At 42.7% G+C, this 13,491-nt stretch overlaps 1 protein-coding gene across 2 annotated transcripts in view; it reads right to left on the bottom strand.

The window, feature by feature from the left end:
- The window catches only part of TMEM135 (transmembrane protein 135), a 375,621-nt gene that overhangs the window by 344,671 nt on the left and 17,459 nt on the right, over positions 1-13,491 (bottom strand). For both annotated transcript variants that reach the window (XM_065417246.1, XM_065417238.1), the window contains exon 2: positions 5,108-5,235. In XM_065417246.1, coding sequence (XP_065273318.1) covers positions 5,108-5,235 — 128 coding nt within the window. The remainder of the gene's footprint in view (positions 1-5,107; positions 5,236-13,491) is intronic.

Consider the following 13,491-nt stretch of genomic DNA (forward strand, 5'->3'; position numbering starts at 1 on the left):
TGGTTATTCACCACAAACCTGAGGTACCTTCTGTGGGACGGTGTAATAGCCATGTGAATGTAAGTGTCCTTCAAATCAAGGGCGGCATACCAGTCCCCTGGATCCAAGAAAGGGATAATGGCGGTCAAAGAGACCATGCAAAACTTCAGTTTCTTCATGAACCCGTTGAGTTTTCGCAGGTTTAGGATGGGCCTTAGCCCGCCTTTAGCTTTCGGTATTAGGAAATACTGGGGAAAAAAGCCCTTGCCCTTCAACTCCTGAGGAACCTCTTCCACTGCCCCCAGCGATAGGAGCAAGTGCACCTCCTATAAGAGGAGTTGCTCATGAAAAAGGTCCCTGAAGAGGGACGGGAAAGAGGGGTGAAAGCGCGGGAGGGCTGAGAATTGGAGGGAGTATCCCCTTTCTTCCATGCGGAGCACCCAGAGGTCCAATGTGATACAGGACCAAACAGGATAGAAAGGGGATAGTCGGGACAAGAAGGTAAAGCGGGATGGATCCAGTCCTTGTACTGGTGCACCGTCCTCATGCGCACCTTCAAAAGGCCTGCTTCTGGCCCGATGACGGCTTGGGCTGGCCAGAGTCCTGGCCTGAGGACGGGTGCGGCCTCTTTCTGTCGCTCCTGTTTCTCCTCCGTGAACCATCCTGTCAGTTCTGCGGCTGATAGAACCACGGAGGAGGCTGTGACCTAACATTTTTCCTCTGCATGGTGGGGATGTGGAGGCCCAACAATTTGAGGGTGGCTCTAGAGTATTTCAGACCGCTAAGTCTCTCGTCGGTCTTTTCCGAAAAAGAGAGCTGAACCCTCAAAGGGGAGGTCCTGGATGGGCCGCTGGACCTCGTAAAGTAGACTGGAGACCTGCAGCCAGGAGTTCCTCCTCATGGCCACTCCCGTAGCCATAGCTCATATGGCCACATCCACCCCGTCCAGAGTGGCCAGCAGGGAGGCTCAGACAATCAGTCTGCCCTCCTCCACCAGGGCTAAGAATTTAGAGCGGGTGTCCTGCGGCAGCAGCTCTACATTGCACTACAGGTGATATAGCAGTATCTGCTCACAATGGCCTGCTGGTTTCCGATGCGGAGCTGCAATCCGCTGGTCGAGTACACCTTTCTCCCGAATAGGTCTAATCTTTTTCCTCCTGGTTCTTAGGGGAGGGACCCTAGTACCCTGGCGCTCACGCTGGTTAGCAGCATCCACCACCAGGATGCATATACAAATGCTCGTACCCTTTCGATGGCACAAAGTAGCATCTCTCGTTTCACTTGGCTGTCAGTGCCAAAACCGCTGGCGCCGGTGTAGATGGTGCTGGTGCCGACGGTGACGAAGCCAGTGCTGCAGGAGTTGGAATACTGGCGTCAGAGAGCAACGGAGCTATCCCCAAACCTGCCGATGCCAACAGTGCCAGAGGGGGAATGAAGGTAGCCGAGGCTACCAACGTCGCTCTCAAATGTGACCACTGGCTCCGCCCTTGGCTCTGATGAAAGGCCCAGGGCATCCAGAAGGGCCACTGCACCAGGGGCTGCCATTGCGCATGCCACAGTGCCGGGTAAGGCTGATGGTCTCATCTTGACCTCGACCGTCTACTCCTGCTCCTGTGAGACCGGTAGGAGTCTGCCTCCAACTTCGAGGTCTCAGAGAAGGAGGACCATGAAGGAGCGGTGCTTCGCGGTGCTGACAGTCTGCACCGAGGGCTGGGGGACCAACGGGGCTCCTGGACCTGCGTCCGTGCCGGGCAGTGGCATTTCTCCGGTATCATGGCAGGTTTCCCCCTTGACGGTGCCGGGGGACCGACCAGTGCCAGCGACTTATCCCATCTAGGCAGGGAAAATGGCGCTGTAAGGTATAACAGGTCCTGGGCCACCTCGAAAGCCTCCGGGGTAGATGAGAGGTGCAGCTCTGAACTCAGGACCGGAAAGCGAGGCGGGTCCGGACTCGACCACCCACCCACCAGGGCAGGAGTCAACGTGACCCTTACAAGCAGTGGGGCCGAGGTGGTGTGGCCCGACTCCGGTCTCACAACGGCCGGCTCCTTGGGCTTAGCTGGGGGAGAATGGCCCTTCTCCGGCCTCCTCTTCTTCTCTAGCACCAGAGATTGCGACTGGTGCCTGCCTGCGGCATGTGAGCCACAAGTGGAGCAATGGCAGTGCCAGGAGTCTTTAGAGGAATCTTTCCTCGGCACCAATTCCCGTGCCGACAGCGCCAGAGCACTCCGCACTGAGGAGGTGGTGCTCGGCACAGGATCTGCCGATCCAGGGTCGGACTGGGGACAGAGCGCAGCCTCCATCAGTAGGATCTTAAGGCATTGATCCCTGTCCTTCAATGTCCTGGAGCAAAACTCCCTACAGATCTAACAGCGATCCTTTTGGTGGCTCTCCCCTAGACACTTCAGACACAAAGTGTGCGGATCACTTCTGGACATACACTTGCGGCAGACCTTGCAGGTTTTGAAACCCAGAGAACGTGGCATGCCCCGGTGCCGGGAGAGCATAGGAGGGGAAACCCCCCCCAAAGGAAACTTAAGAAACTAACCCTAACTAATTTGAACTAACACTAAACTAACAAAAACTACTAACGAAATAACTACATACACTGCCAAATGTGCTTGCCAAGACAAGAGCAAGACGGTTCCAGCTAACCGTCACTGGCGGTAAGAAGGAACTGAGGGTGTGGCAGGTTGGCAGGGCCCTATATTGAGCACCTTGAAGGTGCGACTCTAGGGGGCACCCAGGTTGACCCGACAGATACTGCTAGGGGAAAAATCTTCCAGCTGCCGTGCACGTGCGCACACACCTGATTGGAATTGCCATGAACAAGCACTCGAAGAAGAATTTTCCTCTCTCTAAAAATGTCATCTGTGCAGGAATCACACTCCTAGTTGGTAGAGCAACTCCCACCTTTTCATGTTCTCTGTATATGTATCTCCTTACTATATGTTCCATTCTATGCATCCGATGAAGTGGGCTGTAGCCTATGAAAGCTTATGCTCAAATAAATTTGTTACTCTCTAAGGTGCCACAAGTACTCCTAGAGACTAAGTAGCTCAAGAGATGCCTCAAAAGAATGGGTTAACACTAACTGCAACAGACAGCATAATGTAGGAAAATGTATCTGTGCCTTACCTGAAGATGAGCAAGAAAACTATAAGGGAGGTGTGAATACCTCAATAATATCAGGATTAAATCAGAAAAGCCTGCAGTATGTCCAAATTTAGAGTCTTTAAAAATGTGGCCACCTCAAATAAGGGATCTCTCTGAAAGATAAACTTCTGACAGGGATCCCCGACTTTGGAAACAGTTTCTGAAGAACTGAGAGGCTGAAGCTCCCTAAATGCAGAATCTAAACAGTTGTGCTTTGTAAATGTATTGAGCAAAGATTACAGTGGGTTTTTTAATATATGTCTGAAATGGCCGTGAGAAGTCTTCACAACTTGCCTCTGCCTCCCATAGAGTGCATCAGGTTGGCTGTGACAACTGCCAAGCATTTTGTGAAACAAGAGGCAGACACGCTGGCCCAAAAAGCAAAATTCAGATTTAGTAATGCTGTTCTTCTACAAAAACTCAGATACTTCCAGTGCTAGAGAAGTACCCCTATGTGCATGCAAATGTTAGCAAGGTCCAGGAAGGCAACCAGCTATGTTCTCTGGATGTGATGGTTCCAAGAATGACCAATTTGAATTTTTTCCTGACCAAATGCCAATTTTAGCTTCTAGAAATCCCAGATTAACTGAAGCCCTCTTCTCTTTTGGACTGTCAGGAAGATGTTACACTACTGTTACACACTTCCTTCTTTCATCTGGCAGCTGAAGCTAACCAGTTGTCTTTGCCAGGAGACCGGATTTTCTGCAGATTCTCTATCTGATAATGTACCCAAGAGCCTTCTCTGGGGATGTGAGCACACAATAATCTGGAGGGTTTCTGAAAAAACTGATAAAAAGGCTGACAACATCCCTCGTCATGAAGTGGCAAAAAGTTTTAAAGTCAGGTTCATTCTAGTTTAGTGCTACACAGATGAGTTAGGGTTTGTCTATATGGAGGAAACTGACCAGCATAACTTTGGTATAATATAGGTATTTTGGAGTATCTCCCCCATGTGGACACTTTCAGAATAAAAAGTGATTTTATTCCAGAATTACTCCATTTCATGAGCAGAGTAGCTATTCCGGAATAAAGACACTTATTTCAGAACAGAGGGCTTGTCTATACTACCCGCCGGATTGGTGGGCAGCGATCGATCCAGCGGGGTCAATTTATCACATCTAGTCTAGATGTGATAAATCGACCGCCGAGCGCTCTCCCGTTGACTCCAGTACTCCACCGGAGCAAGAGGTGCATGCGGAGTTGATGGCAGAGCATCGGCAGTTGACTAACCGCAGTGAAGACACCGCAGTGAGTAGATCTAAGTATGTCGACTTCAGCTACGTTATTCATATAGCTGAAGTTGCATAATTTAGATCAATCCCACCCCTCCCCCCCGTTTAGACCAGGCCAGAGTCTCCACATGGGGAGCTATTAAAGCATACCTATTCCAGTCAATTTCCTTGAGCAGAAAAGCCCATTGTCACAGTTCAAGAAGGAAGAACAATGGCTGAAAGACAGAACAATCACATTCACCCAGCTAGCCAAAGAGAAAGCATTAGCAGCTGTATTGGAGCTCCCCTTCCTTTATGACCAGAGTTATGGTAATAAAGAGAAAGTTACCAAAAAAATTCATTTATTATAATGATATTTACGTCTGCTTCAGGAAGCTAGAAATTAAAGGTCAATATCAATCAGCTATACCATTTCCTCCAAAGGACTACAATTTAAATCAGGCATGCTGTGCCAGGTATTACACTTAGTACATGTATAGATATTGATGAAGTACAAAAGGATGGAAAAAATTAATTCACAAAATGGTATACTGACAAAAACAGTGGGAAAAATATGCACTGAATTAGTAAAGACAGAAAACAAGATGGGAGAACCCTTCATTTGGTCATTTTCTTATTCCAATAAAGGTGTGGCTGCTTTTCAAAGAAGCATATCGGAATAAATTCTACAAATAAAAAGGAAAAACTGAAGATACTATATAGCAAGTCATTCTCAAATATTTAGCATAGTGTATACCAACCTTAAAATGCAAAAAAAAGCAATATACAAGCTCCCATTCGCAGTCAGAAAGGAAGTTGACTGCAAAATCTCAGGTAGCAGTTTGTGCAGATAATAGTCAAGCTTTCGTTTCCTGAGAACTGCTGCAATCTGGATGGGGAAAAAAAGATGCACACTTTAATTTAACTAACTTTTTTACATTGTAAAGAAAAAGAGGACTGAGGGAGGGGGGAGCCAGTGGCACCCCTTATACCATGCATACGTGCACCACTCCGGAAAGCACTAGAGCCAGTCCCCTACGGATACCACTGAGGAAAAAACTTCCAGCACCAGTGCATGTGGCGAGCACACACACCTACAATGGAATGGACATGAGCCACACATCTCAAAGAACAACAGTTACAAAAGGTTAGTAATCGTCTTTTCTCCTTTCTATCCTTTAGACCACTCGTACAGCCCCCATGTCTGACCTTACCCTGATCTTTTCACATCTACCATCCTGAGGTGTACAGGTGCTCCACCTTTCTGATAAGCATGCATGTACAGGTGCTTCCCATTGCTTGCACACACAAGTATTTCCAGTGTTCAGCTGTAATGTTCAGGAAGAAATTATTGCCTCTCTCTCCTACACACAGCAGGAGTAGTGGAGGAAATGCTGAAAGATCAGTACTTCTTTTCTTCTGTACACTGTGTTGGACTCAGGACGATCAAGAATTAGGAGCTTGTAGCTGTGGGTAGAATGGAGATGGGGTGCACAAGAGGCTGAGTGGTGGCCTAGTTGATAGGGCAGTGGGCTGGTACTCAGCAGACTTGTATTCAATTCCCAACTCAGACCTGCCATGTCACCCTCGGCGATTTGCTTGAACTACCCTGTGCCTCTGTTCCCCATCTCTAAAATGGAGAGAGAACTTCCCTATCTCACAGGAGTGTTGGGAGGATAAAATCCATTAATAATTCTGAGCTGCTTAGATATTAAGGTGATGAGGGCAATATATGTATTAGATAGGAGAGCTGAAGAGACAACATAGATACGGAGTCTTGCTTGCTGGAGGGAGAAGAGTGTCCAGTGTATTGTGGGCAGCATTGAGAAGAGCTGCAGAGCCTGTTAGAGCTGAGCTTCTTAGCGATCAGATAGTTCGTTAACATAATTCGGGTAGAGAAAGGGGTGGTTGACATTTGCTGACCTTGTTATCATTTAAATCTTAAATCCTTTGCAGTGCACAAAGCTCCACAGAGCAGGAAAATTTAAATTGTGAGGGCAGCAGAATCCCAGGCTTCTCCCTCTTTCTCCTGAGGTCTGTGTTTTCTTCATCAGTTTCCAGGAAAACCTCCTAGATATCTTGGAACTCTGTCAGATTAAGTAATAAATGCTATCTTTTTCTCTGTGCATAGATACTAATCCTTAATTTTGGCAACGAGTGGATTTTGCCAACAGTGATTAAATAAATCCTTAATATGTAACTGTAAACATATCTGATCTGGATATCCTTCCTATATATATATTTTGGTAAATGTACTTTAATTTCGGCATTGCAAATAAATGGATATTTAAATTGGGTGTTGAATGGTTTGTTTCCAAAGAAAATAATTAACATTGTTTTCTGATCAAGCAGATCTAACTTGAAGAGGCTAGAAACTATCTCTGCATATTTGTAGACTCAACCTAAATAATTCTCTTCTATAGGGCTCTGCTATGAAATACTGTCTTAGTATGAGAAAGTATTCTTTATATCCAGCTTCTGAAAATTCTGTTCTATGTAGCTTCTTATACAGCCCTCATCAACATAGTCTCTGAGTGAATTCCAGTCATGCATTAGGTGGTGATAACACAACTTCTACATCTAGTGTGTTAGGTCTCTTCTCACACACCTGAAATATAGGGGGAGAAGGTCTAAGTGTCCAGCAGCTTTATGTACTGTATAATATTTTCAAAATTATTATTTAATGAGAAAACATTTAAACAATTAACTTTGATTATTCATTAAAAAAAACTTTGCTAACCATGCATTGCTCCTTAAGAACTACTAGCATACTAAGTTTGAAGTTTTAAAAAAGTTAGAGGCATCAAGTGAAAACAAGGGGTTATTAATGGAAACTATTTTGCAATCTTAATTATAGATTTCACAGTATTATATTTTTGACCCTCAAACCTGAAAAATTAAACATGGCACTACAGTCCATTATATCAGAACACCAACACTTTGTAGAAAAATATTGCTGCCACTTTTCTTTCAAAAATGCTCACAGACTTAATCTTTTTAAAAATATCTCTAGTCTTGCAAAGTTGTCATAAAAATGTACTACTCCAGGACCTAAAATCTATTCATTCACCCTCTATTATGGGGAACAAGAGTAATTCAACACTAAGAGAATTTTACTCACCCTTCAAAATAGAACTACACCTCTACCCCGATATAACGCTGTCCTCAGGAGCCAAAAAAAACTTACCTCGTTATAGGTGAAATCGCATTATATCGAACTTGCTTTGATCCGCTGGAGTGCGCAGTCCCGCTCCCCCCCCGGAGCACTGCTTTACCGCGTTATAGCCGAATTCGTGTTATATCGGGTCGCGTTGTATCGGGGTAGAGGTGTATTTGCTCTGCGCAAGCAGATTTTTGCAAGATAGATTAGCTCAATCAATACACTTTGATAGGGAGTCTTTTGTCTGTGCTGGGTGTGCGCTTTTGCCGGACACAGAGAAAGAAGGAGCCATCCCACTCCTATAGGGTAGTGAGTATTTAGAGAAGGAATGTATTATATTACTTTTATTTTCTATTTGTGATTTCTTTTGCAAAATAGAGGAAGGATAAAATTGGGTTCTTTGTGTAACTTTAAAGTTTTGCCCAGAGGGAAACCCTCTGTGTTTTGAATCTGTTTGTCTGTGAGATTATCTTGCATTCTAATCTCACAGAGGTATTCCTTTCACCTTTTTCTTTCATTAAAATTCTTCTTTTAAGAACCTGATTGATTTTTCATTATTTTAAGATCCAAGGGTTTTGGATCTGTGTTCACCAGGACTAATTGGTGAGAGTATACTCTCAAACTTACCCAGGAAAAGGGGTGGAAGGAATTAGTCTCAAATCTGCCCAGGAAAGGGGGATCTAGGGACTTGGGAAATCTTTGGGGAAAGGCAGAGTTCCAAGTGGCTCTCCCCTAAGATTTGGAACACGCTTGGTGGTGGCATTTACTGTTAACCTAAGCTGGTAAATAAGCTTAGGGGATCTTTCATGCAGGTCCCCACATCTGTACCCTAAAGTTCAGAATGGGGAGGGAACCTTGACAACAGCACTCCACCATCTCTGTGCATATAGAGCAGAGAGAATACATATGCACCAGCAGCAGACACAATTTTCTACACTCTGGGTCCTAGTGGCGCCCCCCCTCCCCCCCACAGTCTGGCACCTGAGGCGGCCGCCTCAGTTCGCTTCATGGTAAAGCCAGCCCTGCTATAATCTATTTTGCAACCAGTTGTTTCTCAAACCTTAGCAAGTCATATGTCTTACGGAGCACTATGAGTTAACATAAGTACAAAGATTTCAAATGAATAAATTGATATTTTAGTTATCCAAGAGAAAATTACTCTTAAAAAAAGGTGAAGCAAGAAATAAAACACAGATTTTTTTTTAATCTATGGCCATGTAACTCATAAAAAAGCCATAATGAAATGTATTAAACATTTATTAAAAATCATTTGTGCTGAATGGGCTTTGAATAGAAGTGGCTGCTCATTAACCACAGCAGCACTATAATTAGTAGCTATCCAAAAAATGAACCATCAATTCAATCGAAAACTTAGACACTTACTACAGCAATGCAAAGTTCACTTCTTTCCTCAAGTGCAAACGCACACAGATGACTGTGTCTCCTGAAGGTTTCTTACAAATCATAAGTTATGATCATAAGCAATGGGTTTTACCAGCCCGGACACACAAACATGTTAAGCCCTGTCAACATTAAGAAACAGACATTTTAACCTCTTCACAAGGCAGCATGGTTCCAATGAGCAGCTTTGGGCACTAAAAAGTTAACCCTGCAAAAATGGAAAACTCAATCCCCACCAAACATTGATGCCTGGCTCAGTGACACAGCTGACCTCACAGCTAACAACTGGCATTCCACACAAGAGGAATGCCTGAAAAATTCAAAGCAATCTGGGCTGACTTTCTAGAGGTCTATGATTAACGTAGACGCTAAACATATATATGTCACTTCCTCTCCTCTCCCTTTAACCTAACCTTGTTTATTTACTTTGTGTATTACAATGAATCTGATATTTTGGTATATCTGTTATTTTTGGAAAATTCAATAAAAAAATTATAAATATAAAAAAAGGAAACAGACATTTTAACTTCAGGTGTCAAACATGGCTCTTCCTACGAACAAGGATGAAAATGCATCTCCCAATCACAAACAGGGTCAACTGAGTTCAGCATCCATTTAAGAAAGTATGGTCCTACCACAGTTCTAAACACTGGCTAACCACGCTTTCTTACAACAGTTGCTGAACGTGGGTTGCTCTATCTATACCAACAGGACAACAGTGTTAAACACTGGGGGAAGAAAACTGCATTTGCATGCACTGGAAACAGCTGATTTTTAAAGGTAAAATTAGCCTTAATTACTTAGCTATGCGTATCACAAGCATTAAGAATATAAGGACGGCCATACTGGGCCATCTAGCCCAGTATCCTGTCACAGTGGCCAATGCCACTTGCCCCAGAGGGAATGAACGGAACAGGTAATCATCAAATGATCCATCCCCTGTCGCCCATTCCCAGATTCTGGCACACAGAGGTTAGGGACACCATCCCTGCCCATCTTGGCTAATAACCATTGATGGACCTATCCTCCATGAATTTATCTAGTTCTTTTTTGTACCCTGTTATAGTCTTGGCCTTCACAACATCCTCTGGCAAGGAGTTTCACAGGTTGACTGTGCGTTGTGTGAAAAAAATACGTCCTTTTGTTTGTTTTAAACCTGCTGCCTAATAATTTCATTTGGTGACCCCTAGTTCTTGTGTTATGAGGAGTAAATAACACTTCCTTATTTCCTTTCTTCACACCAGTCATGATTTTATTAACCTCTATCATAGGCATCTCTTTTCCAAGCTGAAAAGTCCCAGTCTTATTAATCTCTCCTCATACGGCAGCTATTCCATACCCCTGGTCATTTTTGTTGCCCTTTTCTGAACCTTTTCCAAGTCCAATATATCTTTTTTGAGATGGGGCGACCACATCTGCACACAGTATTCAAGATGTGGGCATACCATGGATTTATATAGAGGCAATATGATATTTTCTGTCTTATTATCTATCCCTTTCTTAACGATTCCCAACATTCTGTTTGCTTTTTTGACTGCCGCTGCACATTGAGTGGATGTTTTCAGAGAACTATCCACAATGACGCCAAGATCTCTTTCTTGAGTGGTAACAGGTAATTTAGACCCCATCATTTTATATGTATAGTTGGGATTATGCTTTCCAATGTGCATTACTTTGCATTTATCAACACTGAATTTCATCTGCCATTTTGTTGCTCAGTCACCCAGTTTTGAGAGATCCTTTTGTAGCTCTTAGCAGTCTGCCTGGGACTTAACTATCTTGAGTAGTTTTGTATTACTGCTTTATGCAATCCCAGCTAATTTCTGATGCATCTGACACTTGTTCAGTTTCAGAAAAATTCAACCCATGGCCAACTGGAGCATAATAGATGAAGAGGTAAAGAACCTCAGACATTTCCTGTCCTTTATTTGATCCTTCAACTGGGAATGTTCCTTCATCCCTCTCCTTTCAAATTTCTTCACAAAACTTTACAAAATCTGAAAAAGTTTTGTGAAGCAGGCCAGATTGACCTGAATGTTTTTATGTTACTGATGCATGTAAGTATGTCAGTACCACTCGGGCAAGACTTAACACTGACTTCACTGAAGGCCTCATGGTGTGCAGGAATCTGTATCAACAATTCATATATCCTCAGCATGTGCAAACTATTTGCCCAAAAATAAGTAATTCAGAGGTCATGACGGCTTGATGATAATGTTAGAGGCCTTTTCAGCAATCTATGATCTATATTCCTACTTGTCTCAAATCATGGGAAGAACACCACATGGTATTATGGATTTGGCCAGAGAAGAACAAGAGACTTATGAAACACTTGGCAAGAATCAAGTGACACAGAAATTCCTTAGAGAGCCTCACTGACTTTCAGTGGATGCAGCGTCCATCTCAGGGTCTAAACTGAGCTCCTGGGAGGACTCTTGAATAGAGTGTCCTTGAGCTCAGTGAGATTTCTTGGCTCATTCATCTGTGAAATAGTCACAGATGATTTCCTCATTAAAATCACATCTTCTGGGTTATAAATTACCCGTAACAATGTTTTCACCTTCTCCCACCCCGCCCCTCCTATACAGGTCAACAAATCTTCATGCTGATGAATTTTGTAAGAGTACATGCTGCTTCCTTTTAAATTAGCGAATGAAGATCTTTTCCATTATTGGCTAAAGGCTACATTAAAAGATTGTCAAATTGAAAGCTAGTCAATTTCAAAGTATGATTTAGAAGCTTCAGGTATTACAGCTACTCCAAATCCTCTTGCCATTTATTACAAGAATATTGACATTTTCCTTTTTTTTTTTTTTTTTTAAAGTGTCACCCTTTGTTAATTCATGAAAGACCCACACAAACGAGAATAAATTAACTGAACTATACAAGGAACAGTAAAACTGAGTACTATTAAAAACAACAAAAGAAAGTGAAAAGCCAAGGAAATTTTCTTCCTCTAGTCAAAAGTGTCTCTTGTAACACTTATAGGTAACATTTTCAGACTGAATTGTGATTTTCAAGTTGATGCGGTCCATTTAGAAAGTTGACTGCAGATATGTAAGATGAATAAAAGTAATCCCATTAGACAATTTAATAACCCACAAAAAGAAAAAATTATAACAATTATGAGTAAGTTATCATGCTAACAAAGAGCTTATAACCACTCAACTGTGAAAGCAAAAAAAAAAAAAAATGTGTCTTTTGAATAATCTAACAGTTACAACACCGCTCACTGGGTATCGAAAAAACATGTTTATTTCTTGCAACAGCTGACAATGTTTATAAAAAGTCTTATATAAATCACTGTTAACATTCGACACAGTGATAAAAGCATGTGCATGCACGTGCACACAGATCTATTTTCCTGGCCACAATACAATCAGCAGCCATGACTACAAATGTATTTATTATAATAATAATAATGACAGTTTTTCCTGCCCAGACACTAGCACAATATCGGATTACTGAGGACATGGAATGTTTTCATTATTACATTAATGTCATGGGTAGAGAGAACAGTTTGAACAAATACTAATCAGGGAAATTCTGCTAGAACAAATGTGTTTAACATATACTTGTAGCTACCATGGTTCTGATCCCAATGCAGACAGGGACAAGCATTTGGTTATACCAGGGGTCCTCAAACTGGGGGTCGGGACCCCTCAGGGGGTCGCGAGGTTATTACATGGGGGGGGGTCACAAGCTGTCAGCCTCCACCCCAAACCCCACTTTGCCTCCAGCATTTATAATGGTGTTAAATATATAAAAAAGTGTTCTTAATGTATAAGGGAGGTTGCACTCAGAGGCTTGCTGTGTGAAAGGGGTCATCAATACAAAAGTCTGAGAACCCGTGGGCTAAACTGTCAAAGGCTTTTTCACTCTGTCCTCAAAGTAAAAGTTCCCAACTGACTAAACGCTACTGGAAGTCAATGGGTGTTGAACATACAAATAAAGGAGGATAAAACTCAGCCTCATGAGGGTTCCTCTGGTTGCACTATGAAGGGAAGGAACAGATAAATGTATCATGTTGAAAATTTTTGAATGAATCATACATTTTAGAATTGTACTTCAACAAAAGCAAGTAAATGTAAATAGTCTCTAGTAATGCCTTAATTGACATTAAACCAGGCTGCATAAAAATATACAGCTAGAGCTAAATCCTCATCTCCCATGCACAGCACAAAATGGGCCAGTGGGCATGCATCTGCAAGTTAATTTTTCAAGATACGACATTCAGGTTGAAATGGGGCTTAAATTAGAGTAGGCATGCCTCTTATAGTGTAATTAGGGTTCAAAGGTTAATATTTATTAGGAGTAAAAACTGTATTTAAATTGTTGTTGAAAAATTTTTGCCTTGATTTTCATTAAGAATTTCACAACAACCTTGTGGAACACCACCAGCAAGTACGGAAGACTTTTAGGGCCTGCAGGATCCCTATGCAGACTACCGAACGTCTACAAATTTCGCTACCATCAGTGTACAATTAATACTTTTTTTTCACATTTTATCAGATTAAACCTAAAAATAGCAACAGAATAATTATTTTCATGTTTCGAAGGTGAACAAAAACAAACCACCTTGTC

The sequence above is a fragment of the Emys orbicularis genome, chromosome 1 (assembly GCF_028017835.1).
Source record: "Emys orbicularis isolate rEmyOrb1 chromosome 1, rEmyOrb1.hap1, whole genome shotgun sequence".
In the NCBI taxonomy this organism is placed as follows: Eukaryota; Metazoa; Chordata; order Testudines; family Emydidae; genus Emys; species Emys orbicularis.